The 24,398-nt window shown below is 40.7% G+C and overlaps 1 protein-coding gene across 5 annotated transcripts in view; it reads right to left on the bottom strand.

Annotated features, from left to right (window-relative positions):
- Positions 1-24,398, bottom strand: part of rnf220a (ring finger protein 220a) — a 160,133-nt gene that overhangs the window by 130,261 nt on the left and 5,474 nt on the right. For 4 of the 5 annotated variants that reach the window (XM_017420854.3, XM_017420853.3, XM_017420856.3 and 1 more), the window contains exon 2: positions 16,602-17,741. In XM_017420854.3, the coding sequence (XP_017276343.1) occupies positions 16,602-17,256 (655 nt within the window). In that variant the 5' untranslated portion in view covers positions 17,257-17,741. Of the gene's footprint in view, positions 1-16,601; positions 17,742-24,398 lie in introns of those variants that run through there. The other variant, XM_017420857.3, reaches the window with a different exon arrangement.

Below are 24,398 nucleotides of genomic sequence, written 5' to 3'. Positions count from 1 at the left end.
AACCAGTGGAATTCGAACTAAATTGCTTTATTAGAAAATGTGGACATTTTCTATTCATGCAAGGGTCACATTTATAATAATAAAATCGAATGCTTTATTGAATTGATTTGGTACAAAGTTGCTTTAATCTTTGCTTTTTATTCTGTCGTTCTCGCTCTGATCTTTTTCTCTCTCTCCCCCCCTTCTTCCTCCCTCGCAGCGCTGAGGCCATAGATCTCTCTAACAGGCACTATCTACAGCCCTAAGCCCTAATGAGGCATCATAAGGCGAACAGTTTGCAGCAGCACCGTGCTCCTCTTTTATTTGCCAAACCATATCTCTTCCTCTCCCCCTCTCCCGGCTGCCCTCTCCTCGTCTCTCAATTGCTCTATCAGTCTACCCTGCTCACCATATCTCTCCCTGTGTCGCTTCCCTCTGCCTGTTCTCTCCTTCTGCTCCTCGGCTCTCACCCTCTCTCTCTCTCGCTCTCCCCGTTATTGTGTTTTATCTCTCTTCTCATTCACCCGTTGAGCTCCCCTTTCCCTGTCATGGTGGTTTGAATCATATCTGGCCGTCTACATATGCTAAAGCCTGTGTAATTACAGCAGCTCTTAAATAAAGACACGCTCTTAAAGCTGTCGGCTGGAATCACAGCCAAACAAGGCAGGAGGGGCCTCCCAGCAGCAACAAAGCTGTCATAGATCGCTATAGATTTATCACCAACAAGGATAGTGAGAAAGAGAGGGAGGGAGGAAAAAAATATTTTTCACATATTGTCTCAGATATAGTGAAGGGTAAGATTTAAATTTCTATAATCTTTCTTAAGGAGAAAATGTAGGGGGAAATAGATGGCTGAATAGAGAACAAAACTAATAAAAGAGAGGAAATAAATTATTTCTTTCTAGTTATGTATTTAACAACAAAAACAGACAGAAAAGTAGATGATGATAGGTACAAAGGTTCCATTAGAAATAAACAGATTTAATGACATAATGTCACTATTTCAGGCACTGGTATTGTCAAATCTTATCTGATTGACAATCCATTACTTTTTAAATGAACTCAGCTGCATGACCTAAAAGGCTTCATGGTAAAATGCTGGACACCTTATCACGGTTTGCCTGCAAGTATTACCAGTCTTGAACCTATGTGACAACTTCGAAAAACAGAAAATGAGAGAAAAAAAAAAATCACCACCCTGACAAACAAAGACATCTATTTAGGCCTAAGTCTGTGGCCATAAAGTGCTCTTGTCTGTCAGAATCCAGCAGTAAAGGGTGAATTTTAAGAGTTTGGCTTCTGTATGTTATTTATCTGTCTGTTCAGGCTGAATATGACTAAATGAAAGATGGGCTTCAGCTCTAAATGTTCAGCTGCTTTGATGGTTTTCTCCTCATTTCCATCAAACTCGTTGAGCAATATTAATTTTGCAAAGGCCCTTTCTTTTTTCCGTCTGTTTCTGTTCCCTCAAATTTACCACACAACTTGTCTGCATGACTGTACGTCTTTGTTTTCACTCATCTTCCTCATCCTCTGACTAACTTCCTCCTCCCTTTTCTCTCTCCCTACCTTCATTTCTTCCTCTCACTGTCTTTTGTGACTTCTGTAATTCATCAGTGTGGTGGCAGCATGGATTGATCAGCCTCTAAGGGCAGAGATGTGTGTGCTGCTGATGTTGCAGTAACCCCCATTGAATAGTGAGCAGTGTGTGTATGCGTGTGTGTCTGTAGGAGTGTGACCGGCACAGGGGAAAAGTGGAGGGGACATTTTTTAAAATGTATTAATCGTCGTGGTAACAGCAGATGAGAGTGGCTGCGACAGGCCCATCTTTTGAGAGAGAAACAGCATATGTGACACATACCCAAACATGTCCACACACACACACGCACACAGCCGCATCCTAATGTCCTGAGGGTTCAGCCCAAGTGCTTTACGCTGCTGTATCAGCCAACATGCACACAGACAAACACGCTCCACCTATGGGGAAATACAAGGCAATTTATCACTAATCACTAAATTCCCAAACTTTGTATTCATCTGGATTTCCTATGATTAATAGGTTTCCGCAGCAAACTTTATCTCTCTGAGAAGCGCATTAAAATGGGTGTTTGGAAGTAAGTCCTCTATGAAGACTTAACTGGTATATGATGCAGGGGAGAGAAAAGCGCATATAAAGGAAAAAGAGGAGAGAGATGTTTGAAGAATTTATTGGGATTTTCACCTCTTATTTACCTGTTTTTTTCCATTATCAGTTTGCCATTTCTATTCATTTGCCCTTTTTAAAATAATGCCTCACAAATAAACTAAGTTTAGCTTTTAAAGCTAAAATCTTAAAGTGAACTTTTGATTTAAACAAATTTCCCGGTCGAATTTACTGAATTTGCGCAAAAATGTTTTTATGAGCTCACACTACTTTCGTTTGATTGTGTGTGGTCAAGCTTTATGCAAGACTGGAGGGTTGGGGTGGGGGGAAAAGTGAAGGGAAGAGGAGACGAGAGCTAAGCAGGAGGAGGAGCAGGAGGAAGGGATGAAGGCAACAGAGGAAAGGAAGCTGAGAAACTGGCGAGTGGAGGAGAGGTGACAAGGCTTCAGGGACAGACAGAGGCATGAATAATTTATCCACACTTCTGATGGACAGATTAGGGGGGAAAAATGAAGAGATGGAGCGCAAGAGAGTTGAAGGGGTGGTGGCGGTGGTGTGTGTGTGTGTGTGTGTGTGTGTGTGTGTGTGTGTGGGGGGGGGGGGGCATGGCAGGAGAAAGAGGAAGAGAGATTGAAAGCAGAGGAAGGGCAGGAATAAAATGACAAACAGAAAAAAAGAAAGAGAGGAAGAAAGCAAGTGAAGGGTGGAGGGGGCCACACACTGGAGCTCTTTGATCCCAACAAACCCCTCTCACCCTGACACCATCATGCCATCTGTGGCCCGCCCTGTGTGTGCGTGTGACAGAAAGATAGAGGACAAAGTGACAAAGGAACAAGGAGATGGAAACATGGACAGATAAGGCAGGTTTATTATTGTAATTTTATTTATGACTGAAATTAAGTTCAGTCAGAAATTCATATAAACAGAAATCGTGTCATCCTCAAATAGTTGATGAGGCTCCCCGAGCTAAATTCCTGAACATTTTCCTGGGACTAAGGAAGACTGCATCACACAGTTCTGGATATTGAACACTGAATAATGCAAAATAGCATTATTGTTGCAATGGTCAGTTTGAAACAAATGGATGTGAAGTAGAGGGAAACTGAACTGCTGTCTTTTTGAGCCCCTCCAACCATTGTCTGCTAATGTATGCTACATTACAGACAAACACTGTGGTAAGGGTCATCTGTCAAGGACTTTTTTTTGTAAGGTAAAATAAGAAGCATAATTTGGGTGTTGTGCAGCTTTATGGTAAATTTGCAGGTTTCTGAATGTTCCAAAATGCCAGGTCAATTGTTAATTCCCTGATGAATGTTAGAATAAGTACTCTGAGCTCTTACTGATGAGTGTGTGTGTGCTAAAAATTGGACATAACCCCTTGAAATGTGAGTGTTAATGTCAAAGAATCAGTGTAGTAAAATTGCAGTTGTCAATGTACCCTCAGATATCTAATGGTTGGGGTTCCATCTGTCTTGCTGTTAACACCTGTCTCTCACACACATATTTACTATCATCAACGTCTACAAATCTGTTGCTCTTCCTCACCTTTTTGACTTTCACATGTTTATTTTTGACTTCCTTCATTTTCTCTTCCTCATCCTCGGCCAGCATCCTGGTGCAGCTGCCTTTCATTACTGCAGCCGGCACTTTTCAGCTTATACCACTGACCGTGCATATCACTGTGAATGTGTGTGTGGGTTTGCAGCAGCAGCAGGGTCAGCATGTGGCCTGTCGACATTATACCAAGCCGCAGACAGCAACCTCACCATGTTGAGGTCTTTACCTCCCACAACACACTCCCCTCTGACACACAGACACACACACACACCCAAACTGCCGTGACCGGTTGCCCTCAGCGACAAGCCATTACCGGAGACTTTGCACTGCGCTGCCGTGCCGGGTCGCAAGACACGTGACCTAACAGTGAGCCCAAATACACACACACATACGGTACGCTCGACAATCCCCTCTGACTTTGATGCAAAGTTGGTGTTATTCTTCTAACTGTGATTTAAGCTGTTTATTCATACTGCTAGGAATGAGAAAGTTACATACATTTAAGTACATTTTTAAGTCAGGAGTTTTATTTAAATAGTGCTAAATGACCGTGTTTGATTTTGAGAGCTTGTACTAAAGAAACATCTGAGGGAAATGTTGCTTGAGGTTTCTCTAAGCTATGAACATTCTGCCACCTTCATCTATCTGTTGTTTTTTGAATTATTATTTTGTTTATCAAGTCATAAACCTGTCTACTTTGGATTCTCACAAAAACTATTATCCAATTTTTTTCAATTTTTTGTTTTATTTTAAAGACCCTAATGTCACGTTACAGCCTTTGGCTAGATATAACAAGAGGCTGTCGTAGACACCACTTTCGGTCAGATTTGAGTGGTTCATTGTAATCTTCCCTCGTGACCCGGTCCATGCTCGACACTGCTCTAAGCATGACGTGAAAGTGCACACGTGACCTCTAACAGTCTGCAGAGCTGTGACTGGTGACGTCCCAAAGGCTTCTTCTGGGGAGACGAGGCAGATCTAACAATCTTGCAGTTTAATATTCTGTTAGTGTAGAGATAAGAGGGGAACTTGTCTCTGTGGCATGCTGGGCTTGTAATTTTTCACCCACTGATGCTTCTTTTTTTCATCTTGAAGCAAAACATTTCTTTTTTTTGAGCACAGAGGAAACAGAGCAAGACAGATTAAAACCCCCAAAATACGAGCAAACTGGGTCAAAGAGTGCTTGAAGATTTGTGGTTTTAAAAATGATCTGCCACTCTAAAGTCTTTCTGGAGTTGAGATTAAAATAATACAAAAACAAATTTAATTGATTATTTAACAACAGGTTGAAACAAGGCTCTGTGTATAATGGAGGAAGGATAGGGGAAAGAGGCTGTGTTAAGCACTTGTGCACTTTCTCTCACACACACGGTCGCACAAACACACACACACAACCATACACGCACCCACACACACACATCTTCCCCTGTTGGGTGTAGAGGAGAATCAATATGTCTTTGAATGAGGGTCAGAAGGGTTGTCTGCCCAGGGAGAGCTGACAGATTTGCTCTCTTTTGCTCTGCTAAGCCCCTGCCTACTTCTAACACCCCCTGACACACCCGCACACACACACACACACACATACCCAAATACAGATGGAGCCACACTCAGACATATAGGAGAAACACGCATCCACAAACACTACAAGGGAGACACACATATAGATGTGACGCCTCTCCAAGAGGGCAGAATTTGGAACATTTTTGCCGCAGGGATGTGATATTAGACATTTCACATCGAAAAGAACCCTGCTGAGTATCCCACAGAGTTTGTGTGTGTATACTTTTTATACTTTACGTGTGTAAGACTGAGAGAAAGGTGGTGGGGGTCGGCATTTGACGGCAGAAGAAAATCTGTTGTGTCGAACTTCAGGGCAGAACAAACAATCCCACAGAAAAAAAAAAACAAAAAACTGACAGCAACTCCCAAGAATTTAAACAAAGGCAGGCACAAGTGCATACACATAAGGCTGTTACTGAAGCATTTCTTAGGAAGGTTCAGCTGCAAAGTGGTCTGCCTGAATTGTTCAGCTCTAAACTTGTGCTGGTGCAGTTTGCAAAAGTCTGCAAGCCCAAAAGACCAGAGAGGAACAGAAGACAGATGTCAGAAAAAATTAGCAGGTGAAGAGTCATATCATTATTATTGTACCAGAGAGCAAAAATCTAGTTAAAATGAGTCTTTGTGTGATTTCATGTACAGACCAACACACCCTCCAGGCCTCTGTGTAATATCCTGTCACTCACCTGTCTTCATTTCCCAAATGTCCCTTTGGACCGGGGCAGTTGACACTGCTTAAATATTAATAATATTCTCACATTTTATTGCTTAAAATGTCATGCGGCTCGACAAGCCGGCATTATGCAACGTCTTGTATGATTTGACGAAATACTTTTACGCATTTAAAAACAGACTCATTCAGATTTCTTTGATGTCCCTTCCTATTATCAGTCTCCAGAAACAATAACAGTTTACGGTTTTATTGGCTTTGTTTAAACCAGACATCTAAGCAAAGTGTTATGGATGCTAGAATTTGCCTATTTTTTATATATAATGGAAGCAGCTACAAATTATATGATCTGAAATGTAGGATATGTTGGGGATTTGAAAATGAGAGACACAAAGTACAAACCAGAAAACAACACGAAAATAATACATAAAATTTTAATTGATAAACATTTTATTCCAGCTAAAATATTGTGTCTTTCTTTCCTATTGGCTCTGATTTTTACTTTAGTTTTGGCACTTAAATCTACACGCCGTCTAATCTGAGACTGAATCTGTGTGTGCTTTCGATAAATGTTGCAAGCATCTGTGCGTGCCTATGTGTTTGTGTGTGTGTGTTTGTGTCTGTCCTGTGTGGTTAACATAGTCGAGGAGCAATTAGTAATCACTCATGGAGCTAATGACATCAATCAATGAGCTTTTAAAACCAGCAATCTGATAATTACAACCATCAATGGTCACCCGTGAATTCATTACAGCGCGTTCTGCAATGCTGAAATCTCTTTCTGTATCTGTTTGCCATGTCTGCCTCACTAAACATCTCAAAATATTTCATTAAGTATCATATTTATTATTTGTACCTTCTTTAGCATGCAATGTTTTTCAGCCCCAATCATTTATTAACATCTAGAGACAGTAGTCAATATATTTTAGTTGCTTAAGGAAGTGGCTGTGTTGGCTTTATGCTTTAGAAATATTTAAATATTAAAAACTTGGTAAACTTTTAATATTGACATGCATAAAGAGTTCCTGCCATGTGCATTTTTGTCTGGGTGGACTACAGGTAAATGTAGCAGTAATGCTCAACACATATTAGTCTTACAAGAGGAAATTTCCAAATAATGTAAAAAAAAAAACTAATATGACCCACAAAATCAGAATTTTTACTTTGAAAATCTGACATTGCTGACCAACCCTAACCTAAAACTCCAACTTGGCTCCCTAGCAGATAAAAAATGATGGCAACTGCAGAAATATTCTTATTATTATTTGCAACTTCTTCTTATTTGTAACAGTTTTATAAATATCACTGTACTACCTTTGCTACAATGTTTGATGAATACATCAACTTCTTGTGTTGCTAATTATCTTTAGCCAGGTTTGCTGGTTTTCCAATTTGCAACTATAACACAATGACTTTAATATGACTTTAATAGGGTGTGCTTGTTGTTAATCATTAAGAGATTGTAGGTCTGTATGAAAACAGGAATTCAGAATTGAAACAAGAGAGAAATAGCAGGTTTATCTTGGTTTACCAACTTCCCAGTTTCACTGTTGCATTTTAAATAGTTTTCTGAGTTGTTTCCATGCTTTTAATCTCCAGCTGTGATCACTGACTGAGAAGTGTGCAGGTGTCAAGTCTAAACTATTGATAAAATTACTGCTCTTATACAAAAACAAGCATTAAAAGAAAGAAAAATCTATCTAAAAGTTTTTTTTTCAGCGCACAACAGATTGTTTAAGTAACCTTGACACTAAAATACGGTTTCACTCAGTTAAAATGAGGTGTCCGACGGGGCAGCTGACAACTCCAGGATTGGAATATGAGCTAACCTGCACATCATATAGGTGCACGAGTGTGTGGCTTGTAATGTGTGTGTGTTTGTGTATGCTTATCGGTGTGTGTGTGTGCATGTGGCGCGGATGCACAATTACCAAGCAGGCGCGAATCAATAGGTGCCTGCTGACAGATGGATTAGCACGGTAAACAGATGATACACACACCGCTAAATTATTCATCTGCTGAGCAGTGGGCTGGGTTTACACACACACACACACCCGGTGACGGGGGAGAAAGGAGTTTGGGGCTGAATGCAGGGGAAGAAGGGAGTGGGGTGTGAATAAGATGGGTGAAGATGAAAAGGAAAGAAGAAAACTTGTGTTTTTTGATACAGCTCCAAAAAAAAATCTTTGCCCGTGTTTAAAAATTGACTGTGAGTGTGTGACCCGCGACACCTGGAGTGCAGCGAATGTGAAGCGACACACCCACCTGCACAGTGCCTCTCTAATGCCTGCTGGGTATGCAGAGGCACCACAGGGTCATACTGAAGTGTCTCGTGAGGTGTTTGAGCAACCAAACACACGTGTGCAAACATCGACACACTCATCCTCGCTATATCTTTCTCTGAAGTGCAGGCAAATCCGTGACCATCCACTGTTTATGCCTTTAACAAAGTCTGTCGCACGGGCAGCACTGTGGATAAAACCGATCATGACACAGGACAGATATGCGCCATTATGTCTGGTGCTGAAGCATCTTCACTCCAAATAAGCGGGTAAATTTTTCATCTTTGAAATCGATGTTAGCCGAAGGCTTCTCTACCTGGAGCACTTTAGAAATCTGCATAAAGTTGCAACTAAATATAACAGTATAAAGAAAACATTGTAAACAAATGGTGTTAATAAACTCAGTGTTTGCCAGACAACTTATACATCAGTAGATAGCAGAGTACACTGCCAAAACTGAATAGTATGGAGTGGATGCAAATCATATGAGGATGCACAAACACACACACTCACATCTACACAGTCTGGTATGCATATAAAACACCCATTATTGATTAGTTTCACCTTTCCAAAGGACTTGGAGGATTTTTTTTTCAGCAGATGCTAAGCTCTGTCCCCCTGGGTGGGCTGCAGGTTTTAGAATTGGGAAGTTGATGACAACATATAGGTTATTTAAGCAAAAGGTCAAGAAGATTCCCAGCCAAACATAACACATTCGCAGGAAAAAAAAAATTAAAATCACCTGCGAAAAGCTGCAAATTAAGATCCGTGTCCATGTGACAAATTTTGAAGAGTGTAAGGAAGCGCTAGCTAGCTCAAACCCACAACACCCCCCTCCTGACATAAACACACAAACTGTTCGCTCGCATCATGGCTGCCATCAGCAGGATCCAATCAGATTTGATGAATAATTCAATATTAAAGAGGCTGTAACCACGGCAGAAAGGGGGAGGGGGGGGGACCCCACTGCCAAGAAAGTGGGCTTTTTGGAAACAGGGCCTGCTGTTTGTGTGTGCGTGGGTGTGCGGGTGTGTGTGAAAGTGAGAGAAGTGGAAAGGGTGGCTGTCACACTAGACTGCATCCACAAACTGGCTGCAGATTAGATTACTGAGGAGAGGAAAGGATCACCGAGAGGAGGGGTCTGCGAGGAGGGGAAGAGGGAGACGAGGACAGAGAGGAGGAGGAAGAGGAAAAAAGAAGAAGAGATAGATAAAGAGAAAATCGACAGAAGAGAAATCTTTTAACACATCTGCATTAAGAGTTGTCTCCACTTCTACATGATGTGCAGGAGCTCCATGGAGCTGATTTCACACTTGAACTCATTAGCATTTTGGGTCAACCATGAACTACCACAGGAGTTTACTGAAGAGAATACACTTGCTTTAGGTTCTGTTTACATGTGAATGATATTCCAGACACATTAGAGTTTTCAATGTTGATTGGGGAAAAGTTACATGTTTACACGGTAATCCTGTATCTCTTGTATTCGCTGTAGTTTCCATGCCAGCTCACTAGCTGACGCTGTGATTTTTGGATTTCAACAACACACGCATGTGTCTCACACACTTCAGTCTCTCAAGCAGAAAGCAGTTACAACCAAAATAGTGTATACACATACATTTGATTGTCCAAACATTTCAACTCTGAGAGCAGTGTCAGAGAATCTGATCGCTGTTGTTGTGTACAGGAAGGGGCCAAATCGCAACAGAAATTTTCCAGTTTTACTTAAAAACAGTGTTCTGTAAACAGAGCTTTAGATATTTTGTTTTAGAAACTTACTCACTCATTTTTCTTAAAATCTGACACTGAACATGTTGGGATTTCTTAAACATAAAATGCTATAGGTTTTACGCAATAAACTACTTTAATGAACTGCTGTTAAAAAACTATGGTTTTGAAAAAGTTTAACCGAGAAACAAAACTGCAAAAGACAGCATATTTTAGGGGTAAGTTCAGGGCTAAGGCATGCCACGACCTTGTGTGTGTGTGTACATATTAAAAGCTAAATGTGTGTTGTGTTGCCAGGTGTGCTCCAGTTGTATGAGGCTCAGTGGAGTTTTAACACAGGGGGTTTTATTGGTTGAAGCTGACATCACCAGGGGGAACAAAGTGGAATTCCGGAACTTGGGATGTTATGAAGCGGTGCAAGTGTGTGTGTGTGTGTGAAAGAGAGAGAGAGAGAGGGTTTACATGTGTGCGCAACAAGAAAAGCAAAAGTGACATCCTGTTTTTTGAGCGTTCTACCTGATTTTTATGTTTCCCAACAAAGTTCCAAATGACTAAAACAGCACTGGAAACAGTGTCAGTGTTATGTCACAGCTTTAGAAGTTGTTTATTTTATAGTTTTATGTACTATTTAGAAGTTTAAATTGATTAAGTTCATTCTGGGAAAAAAAAATACTTTAAAAATTCTCATCTCATATTCTCTCCTTCATGTGCCACATTTCAGTGGCTCACATATGTAACACCCTCCACCAATACACACACACACAGAGTTATCCATGTCCAAATGGTGTGGCTGGGCTAACAAAAGGACCAACAGGAAGCAACTAATCCTTGATCTGGGTGGCGTCACAAGAATGACCGCAAGACTAACATCAAGAGACTTACACACACGCTCATACACACATAAATGAACAACTGTTTGGCTGTCACCCTGCAGAAAAGAAGGGTCAAATGAAATATTGAGAGAAATACTCGAAATATAATAATGCCAAAACTTTCTGAAAACCCGGTTCAATAAACCAGATGGTTTAACGCTGTGGACAGTATAGATCAGATGCATGGAGGCTGGTATTGACATGGAATCACACACTCCTTGTGCTGAGGGAGCTGCCAGAAGGGCAGAAGGGCGCTCACTTGGGGGTAAACAAAGCCACCACAAGTAGGACAGTCTCCAATATGCATGGATATGTGTGATTGTGTGCATGCGTGCGTGTGTGCGTGTGTGGGAGGGGGGACTGTGTGTGTGGCACACTGTGGAGACTGACAGGGAGGCAACATGAGAGGGACAAGCCTTTTAACATCTGGCTAAGCACTGACAGGAAGACACACACACACACTGGGGAGCGGGCAGGCGAGTCCCAGTCCTAATTATTAGAACACTCTTACTTAACTTAACCCTGCCACTAGACCGTGACAAGCAGAGATGGAGAGGGAGGAGGGGGTGAGGGGATGAGGAGGGCAGATTTTTGTGAGGACAAGGAGAGGGATGAGTGTTTCTCTCTCCTTGACTGGTTTTTAACTCTGCGCATGCCACAATTTGGAGAGACAGAAAAGAGAAGATATATCTCTGAAAGAATTAAATAGGGAAAAGATTGTCACTTAGATAAGAGGAAAGTTCAGATCTTTTTACAAACAGTAAATACCTTACCTTTAAACAGTTTCGGTTTGGATTGCCTCCATCTTACGCCATTTGCCAAAATTCTACTGGCTTATGTGAGTGCTAATTTACCAACCATTTTAATGCTGTCAATTTCATATTATACAGTTTTATTATGCAGATTTCTTTGGTTATTTTTGATCGCCAATAGCAGCAGTAGCAGCTAGTTGTAGCTGTACTGGTAAAGCCTGTGGAACTTTCAACAAAACTATCATAATATTTCTGCCACATAATGAACAAGGTTTATAATATAGCACTTGCATGAGCTGTTATAAAATTTTTCGGACAGGAGTTTTTGGGTTTTTTAAGACAATATCAATGAACTTTTAGTCTTGGGCACATTTGGACCAGCCATTAGCTCATGAATTAAAGTTAAACTTTATTTCACCAAACTTAGGTCATTCAAAGAGCTATTTACAACATGTAAGGTATTAATTGTTCATAACCTTCCAACAGAACCAAACTTCAAAATGTCCAAACTATCCCTTCCGTTCGAAAATAAGAAATTTGACTGACAGGTGGAGTGTGGGAAAGGTGATGCTGAAATCCTAAAAATAAAGACCACTCAGAACCAAAGATGAACACAAAAAAAAAAAAAAAATCAGCCAAAATCTATTTGTTATTCATCAACATCAGTATCTTCCCCTTGTGAGAACCCAAGTTGTTTTTTGCCCCCGCAGTTTATTTTTCTTCACTGAGACTTTTATTTTTAGGAGCACGATTTGTGCTACTCGGCAGCAGAAGGAAACAACACGCATGACATTTGCTCTGTTGAAGAACAGAAGAAAGGAGCCGAGGAGGATGAAAAGATGGCCTCTCGCTGCATGTTTTAACAGCTGTGTGTGGTGCGCTCTGTTGAACGTTCGAACAGTTTCATGTTGGAAAGGATACGGAGAAAAATTAGGTTTTGAGCTCTAATTTTTGATGATTAAAAAGTGAACATGTAAATAAGTAAAATGAATAATTCAAGATGTATTCACTGTACACCTGTGTGTGATTTGTTTTAAAAATGTTCTGCTTTTATTTAGCCCAGGCAGATCTGCATTTTAGCTCAACATCTCATCATCCTCCTTCATCATTTCTTCCCACAGCCTTTTTTTTTAATCTCATCCTCTCATTTCCTTACTCATGCGTTCTTTCCTTTACTCTGTGCTCTGAGAACGTCTGTTTTCTTTAGTTCCTTGCCAAAAACTGTCTTTATTGTACATTTGCCCTCCAAGTTACATTTTGGCCCTCTTTGTCCTGCATTTTATTTTCTGATTTGCAAACCGTGCGTATGTAAAAGATGTCAGCTGAAGGAATAAAAACAAGTACGGAAGAAAAATAGGAGAAGGCTGGGGTTTGGCATTCAGGGTCAGGTTCAGGGTAAATCCCAAAGCCTTGTAAATGTGAGGAGCCAAGAGAACGTAAACAAACAGACTACAGCTGTCCCAGTCACACTGGGAGATGCACATGCATACAAACGGATGGAAATGAGAAAAGAACAGAAAGGAAAGAAGTAGACGTAGGAAAGAAAGAGAAAACAAACAAGACAGAACGTGCTGGTAGCAGTGAACACGCACACAGACCTCCACTTTGTCACCTCATCCAGCACCCTCAAATCCTCTCAACAAACAAACACGGTAAGGGCGAGTTGTTCAATTTGTCGACACTCCCATTAATTCCAGTCATACATCCCATAACTCCCCTCCTTTGACTCACTGTTAATGCGTGCGGAAATCCTCCTTTGCTTTGAATTCCTTCATTCTCGTGCTTAAACCTGACAATACAGTAAACGGTAATAGCTTTCCCAATGATATGACATGCACGGTCCTCTTAAGGCATGATGCGGCCTTTATGTACAGGTTTAGCGGCTGACAGGTTAGCGAGTTTAGTTAACAGCCGACGTGCCTGCTGGTGCAGAGGGAGGATTTAGGAAGGCTTAGCATTGAGAAGGCCACTGTCGCCTGAAGTGTCAGCGAACTAAACAGAATTTCATGGAAGGAGGTTGGGAATTTAGGGCTTTTGAGTTGGTTAAAGCTACTTTTTATGTGTGAAGAAAGTCAATCTCGACATACCCCTACACCTATGAACTTGCATGGCAGGGACAGGATCATAATGGGATCATTGTAAAAGGTATTTAATTTTTGTTTTTAATTATTGCCTATCTGTTGACTTTTGGTGGAAGGTGATAGTGTTTTTGCCTGTGTCTTTGTTTGTGTGTCTGTTTGCAAAAAAAAAATCTCATGAATCGCTGGAGAGATTTTAACAAAACTCTCAGAAAGTAATCTCTTGATGTACATCAACAACTGATAAACTTTCAGAGTCGATCTAATTCAAGATGACCACCACAGATAATCGACATTATTCAACACACAATGGCAATAACTCAATATCTGATTACAATAAATTTTACAGATATAGAGCTAAAATTTGATGCTAAGGTAGCTGAACTTCATTCAGAATGAGAGTGACATGTCATGATATTGTATGAGATTGCGCATAACAACATTTTGACCAAAATGGCTACAACTCCATAATTATCAACATGAGATGACCTTAGTCTAAAACTCTGGCATGGAAGGTGGCGGGCAATATGCATTCTAGATGCTAGATGTTTTTTTTCTTTTTTTTTCCCCTAATATTATTTCCTGTAAATTTTGAGCTAAACTTAGAACCATGAGGCCACATGTAATTAATTTCATAAGGGCAAAAGATATGTGTTTTTTATTGACAACTGTAAATTAAATCCATGGATTATAAATAATGTCAGCTGAGATAAGATAAGGATTTTTTAAGCCCACAAGGACACAAAGTTCTCTGTTATCTACAATGCCACTGCTGTACTATAATATCAGTGTGAGCGTTCAAACCCACTGTAATTTTTTTTTTTTTTTTTTTGTTTTCAAGTATCCAGGGTCACTTTGTCAAACTATAAATGAGAATTAATGTGGTGCTTTAACTGATCATACACTTTTTTAGGAAATCTGACATAACTCCAAAATAAGTCCCTTTTTTTAACCCTCCCATGGCCTTCAGGTCAAATTTACCTGAAGTTACACAGGCTTCTCTACCACTCTTTGTCTCTCTCTCTCTCTCTCTCTCTCGGGCTTCAGGAGGGTTAAACCCCAATTTGCAATGAAATCAATTAATCCCAAGCATACTGTAGCTCTTTTTAGCGTGGCAGTTCAAAACAGGCTATTGTGTGAAGCAGCCTGAAAGCCGCACTGGTGTGTGAGTGTGAAGCAGCTACAGCACTGTTCTCATGGGATTGTACTAAAGAGTTGTTTGTTTGTTACGGCTCCCCTGAACAGCCAAGCCCAGTGAAGGAGAACCCATAATTCTTTGGTGTAAGGAGGTCCTCCGCACATCCAGTTGCATCAGAAGCCTGCGGTAGAGATGGAGGCTATTTGTGGTGTTATCTAATGTGAACTGTTCCAAATGAAAGCACAGATGCCCTGTAGCTACTTGTTTGTCTGTTTTAGACATCTAATCCTTAATGAATATGTAGTGCAAACAGCAGTTGTCCATAAAATAGGGTTGAATTGAAATTGAATGTCTTGTAAAATCACTCTACGACTTGCATTTTTTCTTTGTTCTCCTTGTCCTTGTTGAATAAGTTTGGAAGTACAATTAAAAGCATTGTATATTTGTATTTTTCTCCTTCTTCACAACCCCCATTCTCATCATCATCAACCACAAAATGTCATTTTTTCCCTTTTCTCCCTACACATCCATTCCTTCATCTTTCTTATTCTCACCCTCTCTCCTGCAGTGGTCTTTTTATCGGGTCAGTCTCAGGTCGTCCCCTCTGTCTCATGTCTTCCATCAACGATACATCATACAAACTCAAAGATGTAAGAAAATGAAAATAAGTTAATAAGATGTTTGGACAAAAAAAGCAAGGAATATCTAAAGGAAAGTTTGGACAGAATAAGATAAGACATATGTGATACTTAAAATCAGGGGAAAATGGTGGACAGCCCTAATTAGGCCCTAAAGCACACATTTTTTCTGCCCATCTTCCAATTTGCTACTGAGATCCAGTGCAGCTTGTTGATATATGTATGAGATGTCGGTGCTCATGCTAAAAAGCTGTTTGTGTCTCTGGTAAAGTGTTTGTATATTTGTGCTTGGAGCTTTTACAACCCTTTTCCAATCCTCTATTTATTACACACATACACACACACCCACACAAACATGGCCTGCCAAGCTTTTGGGTATGTGGGTAAATCTTTTGGCAACAAGGCTGCCAGTGCGAAGCTATGATGAATGCTGATGGCAAAGAGCATGGCCAGTTTCTGAAACTGTCTTACATACACACAGACACACACACACACGCATGCTAACACACTAATCAGATTCCCAGTGCGTGAGGGCCAAATGGCATCCTTCCACTGGTGAATGCTAATGTGACCGGTGGAGCCTGTGGACTTGTGAAACAAGGATAGCAAGAGCCAGGAGAGATGATGACAAGAAATACAAACAGGATTGTTTATTAGTGTGTGTGTGTGTGATGCTAATGTGTGCTTTCTTTAACAGATTGCAGCAAGTTACACTTTTGTTTGTGTTATTTTAGAGGCAAGATTTGATTTGGCTTTGTAGGTAGCAGGTTTCAGTGCTGCACATTCTTGTAGAATAATTTAACAATGCATTAACTTACAGTATGAGTTTCACTAAAAACTTTTATTACAATTCTTCGTGTGAAAGTACAAAAGCGTATGTGGTCTGACTTAGCACTTTCAGAACAATAGTCTTTGAGATTCCTGTTTGAATGTTCAAATTTGAAAGTACTGTTAGACTAGTTGGAGAACACTTCTTAATACATTACAACAAAGTTCCCCAAAAGTGTTTAGTTGTTATGACAAGAGGTAAAACCAGCAGCAATACATTGAGCATTCTACTTGAATTGATCAAACCACTTAGTGACCCTTGTAGTTATACTACTATGTTTTCATTGATGTGCTCGTGATCCTAATTTCATCAAAACCTGTTGCAAAATGTATATGCAGTCTTATTTTTCATAAGAAACATATATGAGTTGTTACTCACAGCGCTCAATGCGGTCCTCTGGGCTGGAGGATGTCTCCCGATCGGACAGGAGCCCTGAAACCGCGAAGATCTTTTTCCCGCTGTCCTCAACTGCCTTCAGTGCGCTGCTGGGTGAGCCTCCAGGAGGGATCTGAGCACCACCAAAATCATACTCTTTCCCCTCAGCATCAGAGTACCGCAGGTGGGGGGAAGCCTCTGGATCCAGGCAGCCCTTAAGGCGCTTGGCTGGAGTGAAAGCAGACTGATAACCGCCTGGTGCCCCGTCCCGGTCTTCTGGAGGTGAGGCAAAAGGCCTGAAAGCACCAACGCCACTGTGATTCAGCATGCTGATGGGCGAGCAGTCCAGGTTAGGTGGTGCAAACTGATGATGAAGGTGGAGGAGGGATGGAGGAAAATCCCTGTTGGGAAATCCTGGAGGGACTGCACCTTGGCGGTGGTACATTGATGCAAAAGTGTAAGAGCCATTGTTGAATGGCAAATGGACGTCTTTTTCAACAGAAACTGGGACTCCAAATGGACGTGGCTGCTGGCAGGGAATTGAAGCGTCACGGGAAGCTTCAGCAGTGGAGGCCAAGACCATGAGGGCTGGCGAGGCAAGAGGATTAGGCAGATAGGAGGAGCTCTCCATCTTGAAGGCTGCCCTGTGGAGGTCCATGTCTGAGTGGTCGAAAGACGTTTTAAGAATTTTAAGTGGAGGAGGAGATGAATCCTCCTCAGAGTGGTTGAAGACAATACCCAAGTCCCTTGGAATGGACCTGAGGAGGTGCAGGAATCTGGGATGGTGATTGAAAGGATTTGGTCTCTAGAGGAAGAGGCTCAAAAAAGACCCCTTTGTAACAAGGGGAAAAAGAACAAGAGTGTCAGCCAGTGGCAGTTCAGCTTAGCTTAAATGCACTATTTAATGTCCTCCAGCCAAATTCACACGGGGGTAACTCAGTTCAGATTATTCAAACTAGGCAATTGCCAATAACTGTAGAAGTCACACTTTGGACCAGTTTAGTATTGATGATAAAATGTGTAAATGATCTAAATGAAGTATGCCCTCCAGGGTAATAAGTGATGCCGAAGCCGGATGGTCCAGGGAAGGTGGACATCTGTAGGTCTTCAAATCTGGTTCCTCATCTTCAATTGGAAATCAATCTGAGGACACAAAACACAAACAATAGATTTAAATCTAAAAGACTAAATTTATTTAGTGTTCACAGGTATGTTTTGTATCATTAATGCCTCTTTTTAAAAAAAAACAAACATATTTGAAACCTTTACTAACAATTTGCACCCACCCAGTAAACGGTCAAAAGAAGTGCTTCAAATGAACTCCTTTGGTTCTTAATTTTAAATTACAACCTCTTAAACACCTCTTCAGAACCCAACTTATATGTCACATTTTCTTCACAATATATACTTTTAAAAGGCATTCAGATGAAGATCAATATATGTTAAAATATAAATGAAAAGGACCTTTTGAGAAAACGTGTCTTCAAGTCGACAGTTGGTTTCACACCACAAGTTTTTGATCATACAGAAAAAAGCCAACATGTATTTCAAACCACAAACTTTCTTCATATCCCTCTTCTGTTAAAAAAAAAAAAAAACTGTTTCCACATCCTCTCTATCAATTCTAATTTTTACAGACCTCTACATCCCATCTTTTCCTAGACGTCCCCTTGTTGTCCTCCAGATCCCTTATCTGTCCATCTCCTCCTCTTCATTTTCTCTCCATCCTCATCACCTCCTCTCATCTTCCTTGTGCTATCTATTCTCCCTCATTCCTACATGTCAGATCTTGGTCTAAGCAGCTTATTCCTACCATCTCCCAGGATATTATTGGACCAGAACCACTTGTCTTAAGATAAGGACACACACACACACACATCTGATAAGAGCCTGTGTGGCTCAATGTTCAGCTCAACAGCTGACTCAGTGGGGCGAACACACTTCACACTCTTGTGGGCTAGGCTACCCTATCTCTTTATCTAACCACTTTTAATTCTCTAATTTTGTACTATCTGTGCCCCCTTTCTTTGTACATCTTTCCTGTCAATCTCCTCTCCCCTCATCCCTGCATCTCTCCCCGTCGTCTCCACCTCCGCCACCTCTTTCTCCCCTGGGTGATTCAGATAGGTGATATCATATCGGGCCTCTCCATCTGCCATTCACGAGGCAGAGGAAATCTGACTGAGTGAATAAATTAGCCGTACTTGACCTCACGACCTCCCCCTACCCTGCATTCAAGGCAAGAGACTGGATTTTTCCCTTGTGGGGATTAGATTGTAGCAGGGTATGGCCGCTTACATGAATGCAGAGAGGCAGCGGATGAGATGCAAAATAAGATTTAGGAGATTTTTATCACAAAAGGAATCAATTTACGTTAAAACTTAGAGCAGGTAAAGATACACTTATCATACATGTGTGATAGTAGGATATAGTGGTAGATAAAACACATCATCTTAAATGCAAAAGAAGTGTACAGATATACCCATTTTTTAAAAATCTGATAAATAAACTGCATTTATCAGACACTGTGAAGGTTACCGCTGTCATTAAAGTTCTAAACCAATTAGACTTAAAAACATCAAACATGAACCCATATGCTAAATCGACAAACACAAACTCACTCAGTATCAAGTAGCACCCTGGCCTGCTCTAGTTGAGCTTCAAAGCTGCTCTGACTACAAGCTGACATCAAAGGAGAAACTCCCTGGGAAATGAAAGAAAAAAAAATCTTTTACAGCTATCAGCTGTCTACAACACTCATTCAAATCAATTTCCAAACCTGATCTCGGCTTTGGCATGCTCCACTACCACCCACAGAAAGTTAGACACCGACATGCAAAGAGAGAGAGCGAGAGAGAGAGAGAGAATGCCCAGAGAGATGACTGAGAGACATGAGAACGTGTGAGATGTTTTACATTACCGCAAATGTACAGTGGACCAGAGTGGGGTTTTGAGAGCAGCTTACGATAACACACCTCTGGTCTGGACGGATGCCACAGAGTCACATTACACATCTCTCTTCCTGGTCCACCACACTGTTCCGCTTTCTCTTTCTTTTACTGTACGCTGCAAGCCCTCCTGGAAATACCACCTTATACTTTAGCCACAACAAAAACCTCTTTATTTGCAAATTTCTTCTAGCACTTGTTCTAGCAGTTCACTCCTAATTTTTTTTCTATTTTCGCCTGCCATCCACTCTCTGTACATTAGGCTACGTGTGCGCCTGCACAACCTTTAGAAAAAGAGGGTATCCGAGGTGTTGATTGTGGGGTAATACACTGATAAGTACTGGGATATTCCAATTTTATTATCATTACCCAACAAGCTGAGGGGCAGCGAGTGAAGGGCCAACATCAAGCAGCCAATCCAATAAGAGGGTAGCGAATATTTCCTTACAGGTCTCAGGAGGAGAGGAAGAGAAGATGGATGAAGGTGAAACAAAACGATAGGACAGGAGATGGCGATTAGGCGAGGAAAGAAAAGTAAAGCAAAAAAAATGTTAGGGAAATAAAGAAGAGCAAATAAGGAAAGGACACCTGCAGGAAAAACACATTTGGAAATGAAAAGGAAGGGCCGGAGAGATAGAGTCAGAGCAAAGAGTACAAATCTGGCCTCTGAAGGTGACCGACACAAGCTGGCTGCCTTCTGGCCTGCCGGTCTCATGTGCAGAACACACACAAGCACATCCACGTTTTGCCATGTGTGTTCAACACCCTAAAAATACTAATACCACAACATCCCCGATCTCTGTCTTTGGGTTTTGTGCTTCTTATTTTCTTTCAGTAGTTTATCTTAGGTGTAATTTAAAGTGCAGTCAGCTACGCATGTAATACCCTCCTAATAGAAGTGTCAAAAATATGCTAATGGGGAGCAATGCTTTATTTTTTTTTTTTACTTCATTTCTAGAACAACAATCATAATTCCAGATGACACCCACCTACCTATGGATGTCATCAATATACGAGTGCAATTACTTCTTATGCAAACATGCATAATGTCAGCCGGTGCCACTTACAATCCCATTTGCCACTGAGTGATACCACCCACGCATTGTCTGACACCGGCTGTATGCATTTTATAATAGAAAATGTCACAAGGGAACATTTACCACGCTGTCATTATTTGATTACAGTGTGCAAGAATGATATAGTTGTCAGTGTGATATTAAATACAACAAGCAAGAAGAGCTTTTCACGTTGAATTTGCACTTTAAGGGACAATGTTGTAGCAGTCGGAGAAATTGCGGTGTCAACAACAATGTGCCTTAACGTCATTCTGACAGAGAATTTCACTTGCTGGGAAGGAAGACTCGCAGATTACTTGCAAAATAATTGACATTATGGTCATAAATATTATTTCCTAAACATATCATATGTTATTACTTGGTAAACAAGTTATAAACAACACTTTTTGAGGTGGAGACATTTTGATGGCGGTATTATGGATATAAAATATCATTTTAGGCATCTAGTGGGAACAATGATAACTGTTTTTAAAATTAGGATTCGGCGCAAGACAGAATAACATATTATTATTATTTGTCTCCCAGATGTTGTGATGTTTTCCATTTTTGTTCAATAAATGAAGGATATAAGCAGTCCTGAATGGCAGGAACTGAAAAGACAAAATAAAAAATATAGATCCAAATGATTAAAAGCTCTTTTCTTATCGAAGTCTCTTTTTATTGTCGACTGTTGCTGAAATAAATATTTTCCCTGCATGGCTGCTTTGAGTTTGCCACTGATGCTTTTTGGTGCTCCAGCCACGGAGCTGAAAACTTGTCACGTTGCGTTTCCCAGTACGTCTGCTGAGTTTTGGAGAGGAACGGAAATGGGATCCAATTTTTGTTATAAAAATGTCTTGTCAACTGTGACTGGTGTGTGTACGATCCAGTGTGTGCCTGCTGAAACTGTCGGGGAGCAAAGGAGCTGAGCGGCTCAGGGCTCTTTTTTTTTTTTCTTCTTCTTTTTTTAATGGAGACAGAAAGAGAAAAGCAGTCAAAAATTGCAGGCCTGTTTAAATGTGTGTGCATGTGTGAGTTAAGAGCGTGCACTTTTCCGGGTCTGTGGGTAAATTTAGAAAATGTTGACAAGCGTGAAAGTGCCACTCTTACATTTTATTACATGACAGGCCAAGCTGTGTCAGTCCTCTCATCTGCCTGCAGAAGACACAGAAACACACTCTCTCACACACACACTGTACAGGATCATGTGTGTGTATAAATAGAAGGTGTATTATTACAGATATTTGAATGATATCATATAATCTATTTTAATAAATGTGCCAACCAAATATATCTAAATATTTAAAGCCCTGAAATCTTGAGCAAAATATAAGATTTTAAGTGTCATAATTATACAATCATAGTTTTCCTCAATTTTTTTGCTGCCAGAAATGTGCTGCTTTGAGCTCAAACAACAAAAAGTGTGTTTAAACTATTTACATTGTAAAAGTTTTTTTTTTTTTTGCTCTACTATTGCAAGGTGGTATGGCTGTAGGTCACCAAAAGTGGTTTATTATCACGTTCAAATATGCAAAAAACTGTAGTATTAGTGATCAACAACTTAAATATTTGACACCAAAATTGAGTTTTTCATCATACTCACAGGTTATTCTTCTGGACATTTACTAGCACTTTTTTTCTATCAATATGACTGAAAAAGTCAGCAGACATGTGGGTTTATTGTTAAGTAAATTAATTCATATCCCAAGTATGATAATGCAAAATAAATCAGTGACAAAATCGTTGGTGCCAGCAATTTACAAATGAGCCCTTCTATTGGTTCAAAGCACACATGTATCTCTAATTGCAGTACAAACCACACTGACAACTCATTCTTAGCAGCCAAAAAGACAAAAAAAAAAAAAACAACTGAACACCTGCTGTCCGATCTAAAATATTTGCAACCTTGAACATGTAGGGGTAAACTGTCTGCAGGTATGTTTGTGCCTTTTAGCATAAAAAGCCAGAGTTGACCTGCAGACAGCTCCACTCTGTATTCCAGACGGTCTTCAGTGTTTGTGGCTGAGTAGGTGTGCATCTGTGTGTGTTTGCTGATGTCCGAAGCAACAGTCGATACTATTGAAATCTACTCATTCATGTCTGGCCATGAGGCAAAGCTCAAATGTCCTTGTGAATAAGAATCACTCCCATTTATCTCTCGGCTCGCCTCCTCTCACATATTATTTGTCCTCGTCTTTACTTTCAGCTGTTAAAGCCCGAATATTGTTTCCAAATGCTTTTCAAATATCCAATCTCGTGTTTCCGTCCTCTGTTTGCCTGCCCCCCCTCGCTCTCTTTCTTCCGATATGAAATCTGTAACCAAGTTATTTGCTGCAGTCAACAGCTGCTGTGTTAAAGCAGGAGATGTGCAACTGCGGAGAGAAATATTACAGTAAGATTTAATAACACACACGCACACATCAATCTGAGGTGGATAATGACACGTGGGTAATATTCAGCAGCAAAATCAATAGCGATTGGATACACTCGAATACGGCAGTTTACCTAAAACAAATATATTTTGTAAGGGGTGGTACAAGAGAAATTAAACTATTTTCTTTTTTTTGCAGAAAATCAGTGTGTTGCATTATTTTTGTTTTTATTAAGCTTTGTTAAATGTTTCTGCAAAAAGTGATTTACCTCTCGAATCAGACTCTGTGAACTTGGAAACAAAGTTCTGACCGAAGGCAGCCCTGATCTGCAGGGAGGATTTCTGTTCATGGCTAAACCAGTAGGGCCCCCATTTGAGCGGGGCCAGATAATTCCTGGGTCCAGACAGGGCTAAACCATCACATTGCTCATGAAATACCACCTCTAAACTATACTTTTGGTCCTCTGGCAAATCAATCCTAAATGTTATTTTTTCCCATCATTTTCCCTGAGACGATGGTAAGAAATCCTGCCTTTTTACGGTGCAGTCTGAATCCAGAGAATGTGCAGAGAATTAAATCACTTTTTTGTCTTTGAGGCATCACAATGAGTTTACTTAGTTTAAAATTCATTCTTGTTAAATATTGGTAACTAAAGTAAAAAAAAAAATCACCACATGATTTTCAGCCACTTCCAGTAAACTGTCCTGTGCTCAATCTTTGATGTAAAGGCTAACGTCTGGTGTGGCAAACATTCAGATTCATGTTATAAACACTTTAAAACTCTGATTTGTTTACATGTACATCCCTGTCAGGTTAGATTTCTTTATTGTTCAGCAGGTCACCAAGATTTCCAGTGTGACTGTGTGTGTGTGTGTGTGTGGCAGCAGCTGCCCTCCCTGTGAGTCTTTATTGCTGAGCTGAGTTGAACAAGAGCAGCCACTAATCTAGCAGGCTGGCAGGCAGACAGGCGGCAGGCCGGCCGGTTTGTACTACGGGCCAATTAGTTGGAGTTTAACAAGAAAAAACTGTTGCCAGGTAAACTGTTCTCACTCACTGATTTTGTTTTCTTTTCTTTTTTTCTTTTTCGGCTGTAGTAATAACCTCTTGTTGCGGAGTTAACGCTTTAAACACAGAGAAAGTTCTTCAGTGTCTGCTGGGATGAAATCTGCTCTGCCTATGACTGGGGTCAAGGGTCGAGGACAGAAAACTGCCATCGGAGCTGGGGTTTTGGGAACGTTTTGTAATGTCAACCGCGCTGTGGTGTCCGCCTGCGGCGTGTGCATTTCCACACGGCTCCCCGTGTCAGCCGTGTTTCCTGCCTGCGTGGCTCACACAGAGAGAAAAATTATAACCAGGCTACACAAATAGCGCCTGTCTGCAATCGATGAGAGCAAATGCACCAACAGTGTGCTTCCAGGAGGAGGG

This window comes from Kryptolebias marmoratus, linkage group LG20, assembly GCF_001649575.2.
Source record: "Kryptolebias marmoratus isolate JLee-2015 linkage group LG20, ASM164957v2, whole genome shotgun sequence".
Taxonomy (NCBI): Eukaryota; Metazoa; Chordata; class Actinopteri; order Cyprinodontiformes; family Rivulidae; genus Kryptolebias; species Kryptolebias marmoratus.
This window is presented reverse-complemented; position numbering and strand designations above follow the sequence as displayed.